Here is a 22184-nt window from a genome sequence, read left to right on the forward strand (position 1 = left end):
CCTGGAGCCTCCCTGTTCTCCACTGTCAGCTTTGCCAAATCCTCTGCCTGCCTGTGAATCTCTGCCAAAATGCAAATGATGGTGGCTGAGTCCCTTGCTGTAGCAAGCTCTGAATAAGTAGTCTTTGCTTGTTCTCATTTGGGTGGTTTTTCTCTATTCACACCACAAGATAGAGATTCTGTGAAGTGCAACTGATGAAGAAAGACCTCGACCAGAGTTCCATCTCACCAGGCATCTAAAGGCTCAGGTGGACTGATTTCACTGGCTTGGCTGAGCACCGGCTGTGGGAAAAACACCTTTCTAGGTGCTGTGGGGGCCGATCGCTAGATGGATGGGTGGTAGCTAGGTGGATGGATGATAGGTAGATGGATGGATGGATGGATGGATGGATGACAGGTGGGTAGATCATACATGGAGCTGAAGTCCTTTCCTCCTTCGGGTATAAAGGGGACTGCACCCATGTTCAGGGTGGAGATGGGACGTCAAACCCTGCAGGGCATCAGTGTGGAAGCGCCTCTGCCAGGAGCCGACTCCTTGCGCTTCAGGAGACGTTTATAAACATGAGAAAAGATCTCAGCGGACACATGTCTCTGGACTGCTAACGCTGAAGGGCCAGAAGGGCCCAGACAGGTGAGGAAGAGCGGGCAGGGCCCACGGAGGGACTCAAGAAGCCAAGGGGAGGGGTGGGAAGGGGCAGTGCTCAGCGCGGGGCAGAAATGAGGCCCTCTCGAGAGCTGGCCGGGTGTATCTTCTGTGCACCAGCTCTTTAGGGCCCTGGTCCAAAGGTGGCTCCACGTTACAAGATCACCCAGCCTCCAACTAAAGAGTCCCGGGACCTGTCACATGGGGTCCAGGTAGGAGAGCTGGTGGGTACCAAGCCCATCTCAAGTCCCGCCCCCTCCCTCTTCCCGGGCGGCGATTGGTCGAGGTGGCCCTCTCGTTGCTATGACAGCACCGAGAGCTTCCAGTGGCTCCGCCCCGCGCCTTCCCACCCTGCCCCTTCCCGCCCCAGGCCACGCCCCCTATCTTCCCGGGCCGCGATTGGTCGAGGTGCCCCCTCCCGTTGCTATGACAGCGCCCGAACGCGGCCAGTGGCTCCGCCCCACGCTTCCCCATCCCTCCGCCCGCGCTGGGGGGGGGGGGGGGAGGCGGGACGGGCCGCGTCTCCATGGCGACGGCGGACGCGGCTGTGCGAGCAGCGTGTACCTACCTACCAGAGACGCGCTGGTGGCGGCGAGGACCGAGACGGGGGCGAGGCCATGTCGGACCTGGGCTCGGAGGAGTTGGAGGAGGAGGGAGAGAACGATCTTGGGGTGAGAGCTCCGGGTGTACGGGGCGGGGGGGGCGCTTCCCAGGCTCACCCCCGGAGGCCGACTACAGTCCCCCGTGCGGCCCAGCCAGGGACGGGGACGCGCCGGCCACCGCGGCCTGGAAGTTGGCGGTGAAAGGTGAAACGCTGTGACGTCTCTGGCCACATCCCTTCTCGCCGCCTCCTCCCCTCCCCAGCCCGCCTCCCATTAAAGGCAAAGATTTCCAAGTCAAAGACCTGGGAAGCGGCCTCGACCCCGCTGCCGCAGTCCGCCCAGGCAGTCTCCTTGGTTGGCGGGGTCACCCCGACCTGCCATGCTGCTCTGTAATGGAGCTCGGCTGCTCGGGATCAAGGAGGATGGAGGAAAGTCCTTCCTGGCAGCCTTCAAGAAACGCTCAGAGGGTCTCAGGCTCAGCGAAGGCTTCCTGCAGGCCCGGAATGCCGTGTGCTTTCTTCAGTGTGGTGGGAGGTGACCCGAGTCTCTGGCATCATTCCCTGGTTTGGGCAGCAGAGAGGCGGTATGGGGTGCACATCCCGCGATGTGAGCTGGGTGCAGGGTGGGCATAGGTGTGTGTGCGTGTGTGTATCTATCTATCTATCTATCTATCTATCTATCTATCTATCTATCATATCCACAGGTTAACCGTCTAACCCAGGGGTGATCATTTCTTGGCTGACAGGCTGGGAACCCCAGCCACGGTGCGTGCGTTCAGGGCACAGAGTCGAGATAGTTTCAGAATTAACTGAAAACCTAGCACCTCTCCGGGGCCGGATGTCTTGGTGCCTGCTCAGACCTTTCGGCAGCTCTGTGCGCCCGTCTCTCAGCCTCTGCCCCATTTTCTGCTCAAGACTAGCACCTCCATCGCGTGGAGCCGCCTGGCCAGGTCGGAGAGCCAGAAGTGCCTGGAATCTGCACACTGTCCCCACAGCCAGCGGCTAGTGCTAACAGCACCACAAACCACAGGATTTGCGCTGCAGGGTCCCTCGTGCAATGAGGCCGAGTCTGGGACATCTCCTGACATCCCCATGCTGGGCGGCCTCCTCCTTCATATCTGTTTCCCCGTCCCCTTTACCGGTTCCTCGGGGAGGGCTTATAAAAACCACTTGCTCGGGGTCTGCTTCCAGGGGAGCCCGACCTACAACATCAGCCCAGGAAGACTTCAAGTTTGTCTCCTCAAATAGCCCTGCTGGTTTGTCACTTTTTAGTGCCCGCAATTTGTAGCTTCAATCACAGCTGGGGTCGTTTTAAAGCGTTCCCTTCCTGTTCAGTCACCCCAGTGGCTCAGTAGGGGTGCACTGGGAGGTCTTTTGAGCAGATCTCAAAAGCTTTTATACATTTTGATTTAGACTAACCCCGCAACAAGTGTGTAAGATCACGCCATTTTTACCTTCTGTCCTGAGCACGGATTTCTGAGCTGGATCGTGCTGGGAAAGGGGGTCTGAAGCCCCAGCAGGAACTTGAACTTGTGTTTGAACTTGTGTTGTAATAAGTCCATGCAGATGCGGGTCTATGTCAAATCGTTACTCTGTGCCTTGGCCCTTTTCTTATCTGTTATGTGCACTCTGCACTCGTGATCAGGTGCTGGAGGAAGGTTTATTTTATGAAGGGTCAGAGGAAACAGGTGAATTGCAAGCTTGTGTTATATATATATATATATATATATATATATATATATAGAGAGAGAGAGAGAGAGAGAGAGAGAGAGAGAGAGATTGATTTACTTTTAAGATACGCCATTATTTCCATATGAGTCTATGAGTGTGTGAAACTCAAGTCTCTTGATAAGGAAGTTAAACTAAGTGGACTTAGGGACTCTTGTGACAGTTGAGCCCTGTTTACGCCTCAGCTCCCCTTGCTGCTTCCTCTCCCACTGGCGCCTCCTGAGACCACGTGCGCCCAGGGACTCATTTGAAGGAAGACTTGTCTTTGCATTTTAAGTCCTGGATTGTTGAAGGAGGCACCAGGGAGGTACTTGTGTGACTGAGGACCGATTCCACCCACATATGTTAGTTCAAACGCGTTTCTATAAAGAACGCAATTTGGAATACCTTGAATTTTGGTTACAGTGTGAAGGGTTATCATGATAAATTACAAGCTCAGACGTGGCAGAGAGAGAGTGAGGCTTCCACCAACGACGGGTACTAAGTGTGTTACCTTGGACAAATGCCCCATGTCGCCCGGGTGCAGTTACCTACCTCACCTGTAAGATGGGGCTGAGGATTGGGAGGGCTTCAACGAACCACTATTTACAAAATGCTTTAACATATCGTTAGCGCTGAACACACGGTAGCTGTGATGATCCCGCTTTCTTCTGCCCAGGAGTACGACGGGGAACGGAATGAGGCAGGTGAACGGCACGGACACGGGAGAGCAAGGCTGCCCAACGGGGACACGTATGAAGGGAGCTACCAACACGGTAAAAGGCACGGCCAGGTCAGAACTGGTGACGTGAGTGGGTCGTTTTCTCTAGTGAATACTCTATGGGTGAGTGTTAAATTCGGGAATGATATGAATTATGTAACCAACGTGTTTCAGGGGATCTACAAGTTTAAAAGCGGCGCTCGATACATAGGAGAATACGTTAAAAACAAAAAGCATGGCCGTGGCACTTTCATATACCCAGATGGATCAAGATATGAAGGTAAGGGGCGCCTGGGTGGCTCAGCTGGTTAAGCCTCCGGCTTCGGCTCCGGTCACGATCTCGTGGTTCAGGGGTCCGAGCCCCGCGTCTGGCTCTGTGCTGATAGCTCGGAGCCCGGAGCCTGCTTCGGATTCTGTGTCTCGCTTTCTCTCTCTGCTTCCCTCCCCTGCTCCCACTCTGTCTCTCTTTTTCTCAAACGTTAATAAAAACATTACAAGATGTGAAGGTAAAATGCACTCACAAGGCAGATGTTTGTGCTGTAGCGGTGTCCCCTGGGGACTGGACTTGGCTGTGGATGCTGAACTGTAGGAGAGGGCTTAAAGTTCTCCAGATCAGTCAGTCACTCAACAAACACAAGCTGTGCCCCTGTGTTCACAGGGTTGACACAGAAGCCAGAAAGGCTTAATTAGCGAGCTGCCCCCCCCCCGCCGTGGGAAATGTGGCCGTCGCTGCGGCCCACATGCTCTCTTGTGAGCCCCTGTGCTGAGGCACGGGGGGCCGCACAGACCCCCATGGGGTCCGGACCCATGATGTTAGATGCCCTGTAGCTTTCTTCTCCTTGAAGCTGCTTCTGCTGTTTTTCTCTCTGACCGTCCCCTCTTCTGCTGAACACACGGGTTCTTTAGACCTGGTGGTTCCTTCGATGAAGGCTTCTGGTCCGGGAGACCCTCTGCCTCGTCAAGCTGGCATTCCTATGTCTGGCGATTTCTTAGCCGCCAATGTTATGTCTCAGGAAGATGCTGATCCCCTTATTTCCGAGACCCCCACTGCAGCCCTCACGCACCGTCATCCCCCACGGTGACTACGGTGTGGATCTGATTGCAATGGGAGGGGGGGCGAGCCTGGGGGGAGAGACACAAGTGGAGCGTGCACGTGAGTCTTCAGAAACCATGCAGGGTCCTGTGTTCCGGCCTTTTTTCTGGGAAGAACTTATCTAAGTTTTCCAAGGAGACCCGTGACCCCCAACCCCGGAGCTATGGTGACAGGTGTGACCTTGTGCGGGGAGCCTCGCGCCTCGTCTGCGGCACCAGGACTGAATGGACGAACGCAAGCAGGACGGGCACCTGACAGGTGGCGAGCGCTCAGTGTGCGGCAGCCTGGGAGGTGGCATCACCTCCCGACGGGCGACGCCACGTCCCCCGGGTGCGAGCCACAGCCGCCTGCCCCGTTGCTGAAGGAAGGCAGGGCCCCGGAATTCTACAGCAACCGTCCAGCCCGCGTCCGAGATGCAGGTGGCGGGTGTTAATGCCTCCCCGTCAGAGGGGGCATTTCTGCTCGTTCCCTATTTCTCGGAGGGCTTATTCCAGAAGGAGCACCATCTGCTTTTGGAATCGACTTTCAACAATTTAATTTATAGAGTTCGACTGAATTCTTTCCAAACCGTCACGAGCCTGGTCTCGTTGCCGTCATGTTCTATTTTCATGTAGACGTTAATACACCTGGAGCCACACACAGATATAGAAAAGAAAAGATACTCAGAACAAGAGATGGAAGGAGTTTCTAACGTGACCGTCTTTGGAAAGAGCTGCGCGTTTTTGTGTCTCCCTGTGGCTTTGTCTCTTAGAGGGTGCAGGGTGTAGTCACTACTCAGGGAGTTCTTCTCCGAGGTCAGAGCTGCCACATCAATCTTAGCTCAGGGAGCGAACAACCTTCCGGCCACCAAGTCCGTGTGAACCCATGGCCGAATTCGTCACGACTGAGCGTTGGCTGACTGCCACCCTGAGGGACACAGAGCGGTTTCCCGCAGGCTAGCGAGCGCGCTCAGCCTCGGCCCGAGGTATGGGGCGCATTCCTGGTCTCCCAGACACCGAGCTGAGCCTGATGGGGAGCCCGGGGACGGAGCGGACACTCCCGGTTTGCGGGGCCACTTGAGCAGAGGCAGGAGACGGGGGTGCTTGGCGAAGCAGGGGATGGGGTTGGAGGGGTGAGTGAGTGCCAAGACTTTGGAGGGGCCTCTGGACCACCCGCACAGATTGTGAGGGGAGGGGAGGGAGGGCCGATGAGGGCTGGGGAAGGAGAGGGGGCTCCCGTCTCCAGCGCTGGTCCTGCTCCCGGCTGCAAGGACCGAATAAAGACGATGATGTTTAGCAACAAAGTTGCAGAGAAACAAAGCGCCATGATGACTTGGGGTCGGCTCTTCTGGAAGCTCTCAGCTGGCAGGAGCCAGAGGGAGACACAAATGCTTGGCCGTTGGGGTGCCTGTGGAAGAGAGCCAGAGAAACCCGGATTTTCGTCTCAGCCCCGCTGTGTGGCCTTGGGCAAAGTGCATGATGTCTCTGGTTTCCGGGTGCCGTCCCTGTAAACGCATGTTTCGGTTATTACCCCTGTTCCAGGAGGCCACCTTTCCCACTTCTGCACCGTTTACTGCGGCCGGGGTACCGGTGGCTGGGCGGGGTCTCCCAACAGGTAAACTGGGACTTTAAAAAGAAAAAAAAATTTTTTTTAAGTTTATTTATTTATTTTTGGAGAGACAGAGAAAGTACGAGGCGGGGAGGGGCAAAGGGAGAGAGAGAGGGAGACAATCCCAATCAGGCTCCACACTGTCAGCGCAGAGCCCAACGTGAGACTCGAACCCACGAACCGTGAGATCATAACCTGGGCCGAAATCGGGAGTCGAACACCCAGGTGCCCCTAGACTGGAACTTTATAAAAAAACGCTTCCTCACCATATCTCGCTGGCTTGAAATTTGGTTTGCAAATTAATTCTTTTTTTGAACATTTCCTATAAAATACTTCACACACTTTTCTTGCCACGCTGCCCTGGAGACCAGCTCCCTCGGCCAAGAGAAGAGGACAGAATTGCTTCATCAGTCGTGGTCTTTTGTTGGGAAGAGACCAAGGGAGGTCTTGGCCCCAGGGCCCTGCTTGGTCACTTCCTGAACGTTCACACGAGCCAGCTCTGCCCGCTTGTCCCCAGAACCACACGCAGCCCAACCTTGGCCACAGTGCAAATACTTACACCACAGAAATCGGTGTATGCTACACGTCTGCCCTCTTGCTCCTCCTCTCCCTCCTCTCCCTCCTCCTCCTCCTCCCTCTCCTCCCTCTCCTCCCCCTCTTTCTCCTGCTCCTTCTTCTTTCTTCTTTTATTTTCTTTTATTATTTTATTAAAATTTTTTTTTCTATGTTTGTTTTTGAGAGAGAAACAGAGCATGAGAGGGGGAGGAACAGAGAGAGAGGGAGACACAGAATCCGAAGCAGGCTCCAGGTTCCGAGCTGTCAGCACAGAGCCCGACGCGGGGCTTGAACCCACGAGCCGCGAGATCATGACCTGAGCCCAAGTCGGATGCTCATCCGACTGAGCTCCCCAGGCACCCCCTTCCTTCTTCTTTTAAACTGGTAATTTACAAGGACACAACTGCCCCTTAAAAATCCAGACAAGTCCAGGTGCCTGGGTGACTCAGTCGGTTAAGCGCCCGGCTCTTCGATTTCTGCTCAGGTCATGATCTCACGGTTTGTGAGTTTGAGCCCTGCGTCCGGCAGAGAAGAGCCTGCTTGGGATTCTCTCTCTCCCTCTCTGCCTGCTCCTCCCCTGCTCTCTCTCTCTCTGTCTCTGTCTCTCTGTCTCTCAAAAAATAAACTTAAAAAATTTTTTAAAAACTCCAGACAAGTCCTCTGGGACTTCTGCACACTGTCTATCCTCATGGTTACATTAGGTGCGAACTCCTGTGTTTACTGAATTATTTCAGTTTGGGGATGCTCCGTTCCTTCTGCCCATGGGGTTCCTGACACGTGTCATACCTTGGAACCCAGTCCTCTTCCTTAACTGCTACCAGTTGCCGAGTCCTCCTCTCCGGGCAGGCTCGGTTCGCCCGCCCTGTCCCGAACCTGGGAGCTGCTTCCCGAAAGCACAGTTCTTTCTTCTTTGTGGTGTCTGCCTCCTGCCCAGACGAGGGCAGGCCCTCCCTGCGGGCTCTGTCACCAGCCCAGCTGCTGGTCTGTCTCACAGAGTGCCGAGGACCCTGTGGGACTGACAGAACGCGTACAAGTTCCTTTTGTAGATTTGTTGGTGGTAGTGGTGAACATGGAGTTTATTCGCGCAAACATGTATTTCTTGGACGATCAACATATTCTAGGCATGTGAATTCTTCTTCTTTGTGCGGAAGCGGGTCCAGGTTTCCTGTAATTTGGAAGCTTATACAAGTTTTGGGGGCTCTATTTAAGAAAAAGAATATAAGGGGCGCCTGGGTGGCGCAGTCGGTTAAGCGTCCGACTTCAGCCAGGTCGCGATCTCGCGGTCCGTGAGTTCGAGCCCCGCGTCGGGCTCTGGGCTGATGGCTCAGAGCCTGGAGCCTGCTTCTGATTCTGTGTCTCCCTCTCTCTCTGACCCTCCCCCGTTCATGCTCTGTCTCTCTCTGTCCCAAAAATAAATAAAAAACGTTGAAAAAAAAATTAAAAAAAAAAAAAAAGAAAAAGAATATAAAATTGGCATCAAAGTGAATTTTGATTTGTAATGAGAAATCAAAATAAATGTAAAGGTTTTAAATACTGTGACCATTACAAAATCTGAGGAAATAATATATAAATTTTTATTTTATTGCTATTTAGTTATTATTTATCGCGATTTTTAATAGAATTTATTGTCAAATTGGCTTACATACAACACCCAGTGCTCATCCCAGCAAGTGCCCTCCTCAATGCCCATCACCCGCTTTTCCCTCTCCCTCACCCCCCATCCACCTTTAGTTTGTTCTCTGTATTTAAGAGTCTCTTATGGTTTCCCTCCCTCCCTCCCTGTTTGTAACAATTTCCCCCTCTTCCCTCCCCCCATGGTCTTCTGTTAAGTTTCTCAGGATCCACGTAAGAGTGAAAATATATGGTATCTGTCTTTCTGTGCCTGACTTTAGCATAACACTCTCCAGTTCCATCCACGTTGCTGCAAAAGGCCAGATTTCATTCTTTCTCATTGCCAAGTAGTATTCCATTGTGTATATAAACCTCATCTTCTTTATCCATTCGTCCGTTGATGGGCATTTAGGCTCTTTCCATCATGTGGCTATTGTTGAAAATGCCGCTATAAACATTGGGGTACGAGTCCACTATGCAGCAGCCCTCCTGTGTCCCTTGGGTACATTCCTAGCAGTGCTATTGCTGGGTCATCGGGTAGATCTATTTTCAATTTCTGGAAGAACCTCCACACTGTTTTCCAGAGCGGCTGCCCCAGTTTGCATTCCCACCGACAGTGCAAGAGGCTTCCTGTCTCTCTATTGTTTATTTCTGCTCTGATCTTTATTATTTCTCTTCTTCTGCTGGGTTTGGGCTGCCTTTGCTGTTCTGCTTCTATTTCCTTTAGGTGTGCTGTTAGATTTTGTATTTGGGATTTTTCTTGTTTCTTGAGATAGGCCTGGATGGCAATGTATTTTCCTCTCAGGACTGCCTTCGCTGCGTCCCAAAGTGTTTGGATTGTTGTATTTTCATTTTCGTTTGTTTCCATATATTTTTTAATTTCTTCTCTAATTGCCTGGTTGACCCACTCATTCGTTAGTAGGGTGTTCTTTAACCTCCATGCTTTTGGAGGTTTTCCAGACTTTTTCCTGTGGTTGATTTCAACCTTCATGGCATTGTGGTCTGAAAGTATGCATGGTATAATTTCAATTCTTGTAAACTTATGAAGGGCTGTTTTGTGACCCAGTATATGATCTCTCTTGGAGAATGTTCCATGTGCACTCGAGAAGAAAGTATATTCTGTTGCTTTGGGATGCAGAGTTCTAAATATATCTGTCCAGTCCATCTGATCCAATGTATCATTCAGGGCCCTTGTTTCTTTATTGAGCGTGTGTCTAGATGATCTATCCATTTCTGTAAGTGGGGTGTTAAAGTCCCCTGCAATGACCACATTCTTATCAATAAGGTTGCTTATGTTTATGAGTAATTGTTTTATATATCTGGGGGCTCCGGTATTCGGCGCATAGACATTTATAATAGTTAGCTCTTCCTGGTGGATAGACCCTGTGATTATTATATAATGCCCTTCTTCATCTCTTGTTACAGCCTTTAATTTAAAGTCTAGTTTGTCTGATATAAGTATGGCTACTCCAGCTTTCTTTTGGCTGCCAGTAGCATGATAAATAGTTCTCCATCCCCTCACTCTCAATCTAAAGGTGTCCTCAGATCTAAAATGAGTCTCTTGTAGACAGCAAATAGATGGGTCTTGTTTTTTTATCCATTCTGATACCCTATGTCTTTTGGTTGGCGCATTTAATCCATTTACATTCAGTGTTATTATAGAAAGATATGGGTTTAGAGTCACTGTGATGTCTGTGTGTTTTATGCTTGTAGTGATGTCTCTGGTACTTTGTCTCACAGGATCCCCCTTAGGATCTCTTGTAGGGCTGGTTTAGTGGTGACAAATTCCTTCAGTTTTTGTTTGTTTGGGAAGACCTTTATCTCTCCTTCTATTCTAAATGACAGACTTGCTGGATAAAGGATTCTTGGCTGCATATTTTTTCTGTTTAGCACACTGAAGATATCGTGCCAAGCCTTTCTGGCCTGCCAAGTTTCAGAAGAGAGATCAGTCACGAGTCTTATAGGTCTCCCTTTATATGTGAGGGCACGTTTATCCCTTGCTGCTTTCAGAATTTTCTCTTTATCCTTGTATTTTGCCAGTTTCACTATGATATGTCGTGCAGAAGATCGATTCAAGTTACGTCTGAAGGGAGTTCTCTGTGCCTCTTGGATTTCAATGCCTTTTTCCTTCCCCAGTTCAGGGAAGTTCTCAGCTATAATTTCTTCAAGTACCCCTTCAGCACCTTTCCCTCTCTCTTCCTCCTCTGGGATACCAATTATGCGTATATTATTTCTTTTTAGTGTATCACTTAGTTCTCTAATTTTTCCCTCATACTCCTGGATTTTTTTATCTCTCTTTCTCTCAGCTTCCTCTTTTTCCATAACTTTATCTTCTAGTTCACCTATTCTCTCCTCTGCCTCTTCAATCCGAGCCGTCGTCGTTTCCATTTTGTTTTGCATTTCGTTTAAAGCGCTTTTCAGCTCCTCGTGACTGTTCCTTAGTCCCTTGATCTCTGTGGCAAGAGATTCTCTGCTGTCCTCTATACTGTTTTCAAGCCCAGCGATTAATTTTATGACTATTATTCGAAATTCACTTTCTGTTACATTATTTAAATCCTTTTTGATCAGTTCATTAGCTGTTGTTATTTCCTGGAGATTCTTCTGAGGGGAATTCTTCCGTTTGGTCATTTTGGATAGTCCCTGGAGTGGTGAGGACCTGCAGGGCACTTCCCCTGTGGTGTATAACTGGAGTTGGTGGGCGGGGCCGCAGTCCAACCTGATGTCTGCCCCCAGCCCACCGCTGGGGCCACAGTCAGACTGGTGTGTGCCTTCTCTTCCCCTCTCCTAGGGGCGGGATTCACTGTGGGGTGGCGTGGCCCGTCTGGGCTACTTGCACACTGCCAGGCTTGTGGTGCTGGGGATCTGGCGTATTAGCTGGGGTGGGTAGGCAAGGTGCACGGGGGCAGGAGGGGCAGGCTTAGCTCGCTTCTCCTCAGGTGATCCACTTCAGGAGGGGCCCTGTGGCAGCGGGAGGGACCTGTCTCTCAAATTCATGTCTGATGTGCCTGTAGCTTGCCTTTTCCTTGCCTTTCTAGCAAAGAATGGAATGTCTGTCTGACAACAATTTTGTGATAACACTTTCTAGAGAGAAAATAAGAGAACTCTATCTCTGGTCTTTGATCAAAAATCGATAAAAATTAGCTTTTTAAAAAAATTATTCCCTGTCTAGAGAAGAGTCGTTCAGCTTAACAGCATGTTATTAGCAATGCCGTGTGAGTTTTCAGGATAGCTGTCGTCTTCGGAAATCTGTATTAAGTTTCTTTCATCTGGGGGCTGGAAGGTTTGAGGACATTGGCTGAGGACGCTGTGAGTCTCCCAGGGCAGGGATCAATCTTCAAGAATGGGCAGCGATCACTAGCTACTTTGCTGCAGTCATTCTGGTAGAGGTGTTACGAATTTTATGGTATCTTTGCCGGTTCCAGTATTTCAGAAATCAGCAGGAACCTGCTCGGAGGTGAGTCGGCGGGGACAATCAGTGAGGGAAGAGTCCACGCACAGACGCCGTTTGGCAAAGGTGTGGCGTCCAGTCATGCGGAGCAGGTGCACAGGTGGGGCGCCCTGGGCGCCCAGGCTGGGAGAGCGTGCTGGGGTCTGGTGAGGAAGGAGGTGGGAAATGGCACGAGATGGTTGCTGCTGGATCGGTCAACCCACGCAAGCAGAGGGAGGGTGGTGTGGGGACTGCTGGCCGCCGGGCGGACAAAACCCTGGTTTGAGTCCTGGCCACGCCACTGACCGGCCGTGATACCTGCTGTCGGCACACGCGGGTGACCGCGGCCCACGCGCCCAGACCTGCACGCGGTGAGCCCCTGACCCAGCTTCCCCTAACCAGCGCCCGACGCCACGCCATCCAGCCAGAGGGGCAGGGGGACAGCGGGGAGTCACGGCGGGAGGTGAGGGTCGCAGCAGGTGGCGGCTGCCCTTCCCTTCTCACCCGGGCCTGCTTTTGTGTCCTCCCTTCCAGGGGAGTGGGCGGATGACTGGAGACACGGTTACGGCGTCTACTACTACGTCAATAACGACACCTACACCGGAGAGTGGTTTGCTCACCAAAGGTGCGCGTTTTCCCCTCAGCTCTGTAGACCTACTTACGTAACGAGAACAGGATGCTGTCTTATTAAGAAGCAGAATCACGATAAAAGCCCACTAGCCGGCTCTTGCCAGGCAGTTCAAACCCCTCACGGCTTTAAGGTGAGCGCGCCGGGTGGCACGTCACGGGGCAGGTGCACGTTGTGGGGAGGGTATGTGGTCTTTCGTCCGAGAGCCCCGGGGGGACAAGGAGGACACAGAAGAACCCTCCTGGGGACACGGCCATAGCTCCCGGGAGCGCTGCCTCTTCCCCGCGTGGACCGGCCGAGCTGCGGGAAGGTCGTCCTTGCGCAGCCGGCGATGCCCCTCCCGCGAGCGGGCACACAGGACAGGAGCGCGCTTGGACGGGGCGCAGACAAGCCACGTAGAGGCCACGCCCAATTTTAACGTCTGTCTCAGAAACCCGGGCGGTTTTCCCCATGTCGGAACAAAGCGCATTGCGCTCTCTGTCTTCACCAGGCACGGGCAAGGCACCTACTTCTACGCCGAGACGGGCAGTAAGTACGTAGGCACCTGGGTGAACGGACAGCAGGAGGGCATGGCCGAGCTCATTCACCTGAACCACAGGTACCAGGGCAAGTTCTTGAACAAAAACGTAAGTCACTGGGCAGCAACGTGCGCCCCCTCCCCCCGTCTGTGTACATATGTGAAGGAAGAACCCGAAAATCTCAGGGAGTCCTCCCGCCCCCTCCAAGTACGGGGAGCAGGTGGCCGTGCCTCTCCCCGGGCCTCTGGTGCCTACAGAGGGCAGCGTGGAGGGGGGCAGAGTAGAGAGCCCTAACTTTACAGATTCTCCTTTCCAGTGTTTATAAAACAGCACATTTCCCCCAAATCTATATGCTGCATATATGTAATTATACGGGATTCCTGGCAGAATTCTCTTGGGACATTTTTTGGCATGGGGAGGTATGTGGAGGGAAAGAGAAGTCGACAGGAGTTAATCGGGAAGAATCAGCGAGGCTAGATGAGCCTGGAGGACAAGGGCTTTGTTCTGCCAGGTAGTGAAAGTGTGCTAGAAACACAGGAGTTCAGCTGACCCTTGAACAGTGCGGGGTCAGGGGCGCTGACCCCCACACGGTCGAAGATCCACAGATAGCTTTTGACTCTCCCAAAACATAACTGCTAACAGCCTGGTGTCGGCTGGACGCCTTACCAGTGACACAAACAGTCGATTAACACACACTTTGTACGTCGTAGGTATTATACACTGTGTTCTTACAATAAAGTAGGTAGAAGAAAGGACACATTATTAAGAAAATCATAAGGAAGAGGGGCGCCTGGGTGGCTCAGTCGGTGGCACGTCCAACTCTCGGTTTCAGCTCGGTTTCATGGTCTCGCGTTTCGTGGGTTCGAGCCCCACGTTGGGCTCTAAGCTGACAGCGCAGAGCCTGCTCGGGTCTCTCTCTCCCTCTCTCTCTGCCCCTCCCCCGCTTGTGCTGTCTCCATCTCTCTCAAAGTAAGTAAATAAACTTAAAAAAAAATTAAAAAAAAGAAAACCACAAGGAAGAGAAGATACATTTACAGCGCTTTCCTGTATTTATTGAAAAATATCCTCGTGTAAGTGGACTCGTGCAGCCCAAACCCACGTTATTCAAGGGTCAGCTGCCCATTCCAGTTGTAGGGCACCCAGACACGTGGCCCCCTCTGCTGCCCACCTGACCTCCAGCCTCCAGCCCTCCCTTCTTCCCCTGCTTCTTCTCCCGGAGCCATGTGCCCCCCCCCCCACCACGTCTTTCTGTGCAACCCGCATGCACACACATACGTGGGATAACATTACATCAGGACATGAAAACATACACATTTGCGCATTTGGGGATATCCGTGTAGGTTAGACCCTGCAATCGTGGAGTCCACAAATATTGACATTTTAAGTTGTGATCGATGCTGCCAACTTCCCTCCAAAGCTGTGCCAGTTTGCACTCCCGCCAACGGCAGTCTTTAACTTTTTTGCAAATCCGATGGATAAAAAAATATTTTCACGTTGTTTTAATGCGCTTTTCCCCGATTCCTAGTGAAGTCCAGCAACCTTACACCCTTTTGCTACTGGCTTGACTTTTCCTCAGAGAATCACCGGTTCCAACCCTTGCCGGCCAATTGTTAAAACAAATTTAAAGCTGTGATAAATGAAACCGAGATACGCGAATGGAGAAATACAGATCAGTGGCGTGGATTAGAGAGTCCGGGGACAGATTCAAGTGCCTACAGTAATCTAGCTCCGGAAAAGGGCGTCGTTTTAAGTCAGTGAGGACCCGACAGGGACAAGTGAAAGAGTGGTCCCAGGACCCTTGATAACCACTGGGGGTGGGGCAGGGAAGCAATGTCAGGGTTCCCCCTCTAGCATTGGATGGAGACATGCGAGGACAGGAAGAAAGGTTTAAGCGTGAACAAAGTCACAGAAAAAAAATAGGTGAATGTTTATTAACTTTGAAATGAGGAGAGAGGACTCTCTAAACAGAAATAGAAAAGGAAAACCAAACAGAGCTGGTTGATAAAAATAACCCCTTATAGATTAGAATGCTCTATAAAGAAAATTTAAGAGGGGCGCCTGGGTGGCTCAGTCGGTTGAGCGTCCGACTTTGGCTCAGGTCATGCTCTCGTGGTTTGTGGGTTCCAGCCCTGCGTCGGGCTCTGTGCTAACAGCTCAGAGCCTGGAGCCTGCTTCAGATTCTGTGTCTCCCTTTCTCTCTGCTCCTCCCCTGCTTGTGCTCTCTCTCTCTCTCAAAAATAAACATTACAAAAATTTTTAAAAATTTAAGAGACACACGACCAATGGGGTTAGGGTATTTGTAACATTAATATAAATATAAAGCACGTATATCAATCAGTGTGATTTAAGTGGCCAAAAAATGTTGAAAAAAAATTCAACCCTACTAATAGCTTAAAAATGTGACTTCATGGTGAGATCCTGTTTTCTATATGTTAAAAAAAATGTAAAAGTATGTTAAAAAAAAAAATCTAAAAGTAGAACAAAATGTTAATGCCCAGGAAAAAACAAGGGTTTGAGGACAAGGTGTTCTTGAGTGCTGTTGTGGGAAGGGACATTATTGGAGCCTCATTCTGGTCAATATATTTAAAAAAATACGTGTGTCTATATCTTTTGTGTGTAAATATGTGCACAGTGTATGTGTGTGCGTGCGCGTGCTGTTGCCCAGAAATTCCACTTCTGGAAACTTCCCCGCGGAAGATGTCAAGAGGGGACATAAGATGTGACTCCGCTTACGTTTCCTGCAGTGGCCTTTGTCCAAGACTAGTATCGGCACACCAAATATTAGCGGAGTAAATGGGTGAAATAGACTATAATAACTCTTTTTTTTAATAGTTTTTTAATGTTTGTTTATTTTTGAGAGGGGGGAGGGGCACAGAGAGAGGGACAGGCAGAGAGAGAGGCCCTCTACTTGGCAATTCCGGGCGCCACGAGTACAAAAAGGCTTTCTTTAACCCGCACCGGCCTTCCGGCGACGTGACTTTGGGCGGGATTTCTGCAGCAGGTGCACTGGACGTTGGGCGGTGAACTTGGGAATGAGGTGCTTCTCGGTTTCCCTTTGCTCGCAGCCCGTCGGCCCTGGAAAGTACGTGTTCGACATTGGATGTGAGCAGCACGGGGAGTACCGTCTGACAGATGTGGTACGTGGCAGACCGCATACCGTTTCTCTTTTCGTGGGCGACCGAGCTGCCCGTGACGTGGACCCTACGGCCCCGACGAGGTCGGACGGGAGTGGTGCCAGCCCTCGGCATCGTTCACGCTCTCCTCCTCCTTCTGGGCGTGCGGGCGTTGGTTTGGCCCCCAAGTGCCAGGACCGAGTGGTATCGCGACACGGTTCTCGCTGGAGCCTGCGCGTAGCTCTGGCCCCGAGGCTGTGGTCCCCCCAAGTCCGTCCAGCGACACTGCTCCCCGCGTGCGGCGGGTAGCTCTCCTAGTTTTGTCTTTTTGTCCCTCTCCGGTACTCAACAGTAATGCTAATGCGACCTCGGTGCTCCCTGGTCGAAGCGGAGATTAGCCCCGAATGATGTCATTAGCAGGCATCCGTGTGTGTGTGTGTGTGTGTGTGTGTGTGTGTGTGCGCGCGTGTGCGCGCTTGCTGGGGGAGCGCTGTCTGTGCTGGATTTCCTGTCATTGTCACCTGATGGGGCCTGTAGGTAACAGGCACTTTATCTACAGCACCCCCACGTCCCCTGGGCACCCCGCACCCAGCCGCGGCTCAGCCCCTCTTTTCCTGCCGGGCTCCGGGCTCTTTGTCACTCTGCCGGAGCCCCTGCGTCCCCCAGACAGCCTGTGGTTCCCCGAGGTCTGCAGAGTGAACGTCCACCTTCTCTGCAGTGGCCGGGATGCCGTCTGAGCCCACAGTGACCCGTCCCCTGGCCTTACGGCCCCTGCTTGCCTTCACGGCCCCTTCGGACCACCTGACACGGACGGAGGTGGGGCCAGCATCCTAGCTCACTACCCAATATGAACCGGCCCAAATGCTCGATTCTGTTGCTAAAACATAGGCCCCGCCCCCACGCCCAGTAGAGGACGCGTCGTCTGAGCCAGGGGCTCCCAGAAGCCGACGCGCCTACCGGCAAAGAGAGGGGTTTGACGCGTCACCCCCACGGGGTATGGCCCCCCGCACCTACGTCTGCGCGGAGCCCCGTGCGCGCGTGCCAAGAAGTGCGAACGCAGTTCATTGCTGTGCTGTTGGATCGTGACAGCGACGTGGCGCGTGCTCGCTGGGCTCCGCCTGGGGCGGAAGCCTCTTACCCGCCCCCCGGAGGAACCCGTGGGCTGAACTCATTACACTGCCCCCCCGAATCTGGCCTTTGTGGTCCCATTAGTGGTCGCGCAGTTATTTTGCTTTGTGAAGTGATAAACACTAAAACAGCGGCGTCGTGGGCGGTTGTAGCGTGTCCGGGGAGAAGTTCGCAGAGGTAGGGGCCTCTAAGTAGGGGAAAGCAGGAAGAACATTCTAACGGCTCTAAGGGGGAGAAGTAGTGCCGTAAGCCCCCAGACTGCTCCTGTTCGGGAATAAGCCCGTGTCCGAGGCCACCCTTGTGCCTTCTGGGACGGTGACTGGTCTGTGACGAAGCAGAGGAACCCCGAGGAACTCGCAGGACGCGAGCCGACGGGGGCTCCAGGGGTGGTCCCCCGGTCCCGGTCCTGGGCCTGCATCGTGGGCATCACCGGGGCCTCCGCCAGAAGCGCAGGTGACCGGGCCCCACCCCGATGTCCAGACGCGGCCGCTCTGAGCCGTGTCTTCACGGGTCCTCTGCTGATTCTGGGACGGTTCCCTTTGCAGCACGGCCGTCCTGGGGCATGGGTGCCACATGACACGGGGGACAGGGCTCAGATATTTTGAAACTGCCTCCTCTATTTCCGAGTGACTCAGCGGAAGTAATAGGGAGGTGTCCGTCACTCTTTGCCATAGGTATCATCCTCTATGTGACAATGACGCTTTCCACACTTGTGGGCTGATATTCAGACCTTTGGAATTTCGGGATAGCTGTAAAGCTGGGGAGGAGCTGGTCTGCTTGGCCCGCTGGGCGTGTGCCGGCCGCTGACCATTGTCGGGATTAAGACCCCACGTTTGGAGGTGATCAGCGCTCGGTCCGCTTTCACAGAATTCCATTTTCCCTGCAGAATCCTCGATTCCAGAGCTTTTAGTGTTTAGGCCCTTTCATATTATATGGTTGTCTCAGGACCCTCTCTGTCCCATCCTTACGGTGATGGTGGTCTTGTTACATATAAAGAATCTGGGAGCTGGAAAGTGTGGCCAAGCACTGGAAGGCGCACTGAGCCTGGGTCAGTTCCCAGCTGTTCCAGAGGGAAGGCTTGGGAGTGTCGGGTCTGAGAGCCGTTCATGGCATGCATGGGGAGCGGGCAGGTGCCGTGTGGTGATGCCCGTCCGCACCTCATCCTAGCGCTTCCCAGACCCACCCTCCAGCCCATATCACCACCAGGGCCAGCTGGCAATCGGGCCGACCCCTGAGCCGTGCGGTGACAACACCCGAGTGGCCCCTCACTGTGAGTATCCCATGGCGAGTTCACAGAGACGTCAGTAAGTTTACATTTTCAAACTTAAAATAGGAAAGAGGAGAAGAGGAAGAGGAGGAGGAGGTGACCCTGATGACCGTCGTTCCAAAATGGAAGGCCACCAGCATCACAGAACTGGCTCTGTGGACACCGACCCTCCCCGAGGAGCAGCCACCTGCGGACGGAACCATCCAGGAAGAGGCTCCGGGACCCGAGGGTGCGGGGTGTGGGGGAGGGCGCCTCCTCTCGGTGGGCCGGTGGCCGGTTGAGCTCTGGGAGTCAGACTCAGCCTGTTTCGTGTGCAGGATGTAGTCAGGGGGCCGGGAGCCTTGGGGGTCGGACCCTCCGGGCGGGGCAGGAAGGAGCAGTGGCAGAGACTGGCTGGAGGGACAGCCTGGCTGGTTCCACGGGAAAGCCCTGTGGTTAAGAGCTCCCCCCTCCCGCCTCGGTCAGCGACTGTCCATGGGCGCGAGCTCGGGCAGGGCCGACAGCAGCTGGGCGGCAAGTCCTTCCCGAGGAGGGTGTGGCCTCTGTGCCCGGCCCGGGGTCTTCCCGAGAAGCAGCCACCGTACCGTGGGACGATGAAGAAGGTGACACCGTGCAGGGGTCCTTGCGTCGCAAGTGATTGAAACCCAAACCCGAACTGGCCCAAGTGAAATTATACTAACGCGCTGGGGTCCCTACTGCTGTGGGGTCGGGGGTGGAGGTGCCTCCCCGGGCCTGGTGGGGTCAGACCTCGGCTCTCTGGTCTCTGCTGTGTGCGCTCCGTCCCCTTTGGAGAGCGGTGCTCACCGACTTCATCAGATTGTGGCCCCATCAGCGCTGGAACCCTGGGGGACAGAGCGTGTCTTGTCAGTGGGGAGTAGAGTTCCCCCTCTGCGCCCCTCGCCGGGGAGCGGGACAGGCGCTCCTGGTGCAGGCTGGACTGGGTGACTTCGGGAAGGGGGGGGGGTCCCCGGAGGGGTGGCGGGCGCCCTATCAGCAGGAGGCCGCCTGAGACAGGCCGCAGCCCACACGACAGCGGTTCTCATGGCTCCGTCTCAGGTGGCGGGGAGCCCGCGGAGGACGACCAGGCTCTGGCGGACCTTTCCGAGGGGGAGGCTGACCTCATGAGGCCTGGGGAGGACGACGAAGACGCCACCAGGGAGGAGGGGCGCGAGGATGGCCGAGAGGAGCTTCAATACGGCGCCATCGACCAGGGTGAGCTCTGTAGGTCTGCTTGGGGCTACAGGTTCCTGGAGCCTTTGAAGGTCTTCCGAGAGCTGTGGGCACCAGCAGTCCAGGGAGGGCTCTCTTCAAACCGGATTTCTTTTATCTGATTTAAGGCGGGTGTGTTGGCACTGAGGGGGCCTGTGGTCTGGGAACGGCCGGCTCTAGACGGTGGTTGGAGGGCCAGGGGCCCCGCGCAATTTAGTTTGTCTCTGTTGCAGAGTAAGGGCAAATGTCTTTCCCGGTTTTTTGGAGATACCTGAAAAGATGAACTCCCGTAAATCAGGTTTCAGTCTAAATGCTTGAGGCGCACGGAGCGTTAGGCTTTTGTTGGCAAGTGATTGTAAGCGCTGCAGGGCCACACCCGAGAAGCCCTCGCTGGTGGCTGGGTGGCCCGTGGCTAAGGGGCGGCCAGGTGACGTCTCACTTGTCCCCCTGCCTCCTGCATGTGGACCGGATGCCCCGGGGTTTGTGAGGGCAGAGTAGGCTGCGTCCGTAGAGCATGCAAACAGCACGGAGAGGCTGATACGGAGCATGCCCGATGGGCTGACCGGGTGCTTCCCAGGGGAGCCGAGAGGCACTGAGGGCCCGACAGGAAGTGAGCGGAGAAGCATGTGCCATGTGCCTGCGTGTGCCTGTGCACGCCTGTGTGTGGTTGCGTGTGCCCGTGTGTGCTTGCGTGTGCCTGTGTCTTCCTGCCGTGTGCCTGCGTGCACAATTACCCAAACTCGAGACTTAACGTGATTCTGACAGTGTGTCTGAGGTTCACCCTGCTCATCACTTCTGACGTGTTACAGAGCCCACTTCCCAAAACAAGGTAACTCTCGATTTCATGAAGCATTCAAGATAACATCTTTCCAGAATGTAGCAAGTCCCGGCTTTTCTTTCGATTGATGCAAAGGCCAAATAGTGACTCCTCGCGCTTGTAAAGCTGCCCATGTTTGGACGGCGTGTGCGGGCAGAGACGTTCCCGAGCTCACGCTCGCCGACGCGAACATTCTCAGCCTGGACTTGGAATACAACTTTGCTTAATTTATTAACCGGTGCCAAAGAAAAAACCCACCAGCGTCTGTGTGAGATAAAATTGAACATTCCTTTTTTTTTTTTTTTGCCCGAGAAATGCTTAATATTTATGATATTATTCATGGCAAAAGACCTGTTAGCTCACAGAATTTCAAAATAGCAAGAGGGACGTGGGATATACTCATGTGTCTTTGTCCCCCTGCCCTCCAGGAAATGTTAACTTTGAAGAAGAGGAAAGTAAGCAGGGAGAGCAGCCCGCGTGAGGGGAAGCAAACGGGAGGAGTAGGAGAATGCATCACAAACTCGCTGTTACTTGGCCCGCTGACGCGAGTCTATCCAACTATCTTACTAGTTGTTTATATGGTGCACTATAGTGACAATACGAATAAATTTCTTCCTCATCCTTTGCTTACGGAGGAGCTTCTGCTTCCAGTGCTTTAAGCCCTAAGTCGCCAGGTTATTCTGCTGTGTTTGCCCAGGGGTCTTTTCTCTTGGGACAAAGAAAGAGGTCCCACGACCCGGACTCCACAGAAGATGGTTCATGGCAGCAGCCTCTTGGCCAAGCTCATGGAGTAACTACTCACCAAAGCTTCTCTCTCAGGCCTTCCCCGACAGAGCCAGGAAGATGCCTGGAAAATAATCCCGTGTGCAATGTGCACGAAACACACAGTGATGAATAGACTAGGGGCTTGAGCGAGAAACCATCAGCTGCCATTGGAGGGGGCGCTCCTGGCCATCCTAGGGCTGCAGCATCCCAGTGTGGGTTTCGGGGGTCCCTTCGGATGGTTGAAGGGCAGGGCTGCCCACAGGCGTGGCTCTGGCCTGTGGTGCCAACTCTTTGGGTCCTCCAGTGGGCCGGGGGCTAACATGTAGACCACGAGCCCTCTGTCCCAGCCCCTCCTGACTGCCCAGCACGGCTGTGAAGTCCTGAGCTCCCGGAGGAGCCCCTGTCCCCTGTCTACCCCAACTCCACAAACAGCATCTGTCTTCCTCCACCCCCAGAGTGGCTCGGAGGGGGCGGTCTTCATCACCCCAGAATGGCGTTCATAGCTGGTGCGCCCAGCGCTGTGCCCTGCATCTGGTCATCCGGTCCCCAGAGCGGGGGGCCTCTTTAAGAACAATGCATTATTAACGTGGCCTCCGAGCCTCTCCACAGAAACGCACACAGCATTACGAATCTAAAATTATACCAAGGCAGATACTGTTCTAGGATAATAAATTTCAAAAAAAAATTACCCACTCAGAGGCCAACGAGTCCACAAATAGCACATCTAGAAAACTATCGGAATACGGTGTGAATTCGCCGCACGCCCTGAGCCTGTCTCTTCCTACGACGATAATT

The 22184-nt window shown here is 53.4% G+C and overlaps 1 protein-coding gene across 3 annotated transcripts; it reads left to right on the forward strand.

Moving 5' to 3' along the window:
- Positions 1-1150: 1150 nt before the first annotated feature.
- Positions 1151-21254, forward strand: RSPH1 (radial spoke head component 1). 3 transcript variants are annotated; one of them, XM_042956610.1, is made up of 10 exons: positions 1151-1313; positions 3630-3743; positions 3846-3951; positions 11934-12065; positions 12479-12569; positions 13063-13198; positions 16156-16227; positions 18665-18827; positions 19655-19810; positions 21053-21254. In XM_042956610.1, the coding sequence occupies exons 1-10, from the start codon at positions 1260-1262 to the stop codon at positions 21103-21105; spliced, it is 1077 nt and encodes a 358-aa protein (XP_042812544.1). In that variant the 5' UTR covers positions 1151-1259; the 3' UTR covers positions 21106-21254. The 3 variants fall into 3 exon arrangements, with proteins under 3 accessions (XP_042812544.1, XP_042812545.1, XP_042812546.1); XM_042956611.1 differs by having other exon boundaries at positions 11940-12065; XM_042956612.1 differs by lacking the exon at positions 11934-12065.
- The last annotated feature ends 930 nt before the right edge of the window (positions 21255-22184 follow it).

Source organism: Panthera tigris, chromosome C2 (genome assembly GCF_018350195.1).
Source record: "Panthera tigris isolate Pti1 chromosome C2, P.tigris_Pti1_mat1.1, whole genome shotgun sequence".
NCBI lineage: Eukaryota > Metazoa > Chordata > Mammalia > Carnivora > Felidae > Panthera > Panthera tigris.

Excerpts from the sequence above, each read along its gene's own strand:
- RSPH1 (XM_042956610.1), top strand. The coding sequence starts at position 1,260 with ATGTCGGACCTGGGCTCGGAGGAGTTGGAGGAGGAGGGAGAGAACGAT. Across the intron at positions 3,952-11,933 it reads AGATGGATCAAGATATGAAG|TTCCAGTATTTCAGAAATCA; the intron begins GTAAGGGGCGCC and ends TATCTTTGCCGG. Across the intron at positions 16,228-18,664 it reads AGTACCGTCTGACAGATGTG|GAAAGAGGAGAAGAGGAAGA; the intron begins GTACGTGGCAGA and ends AACTTAAAATAG.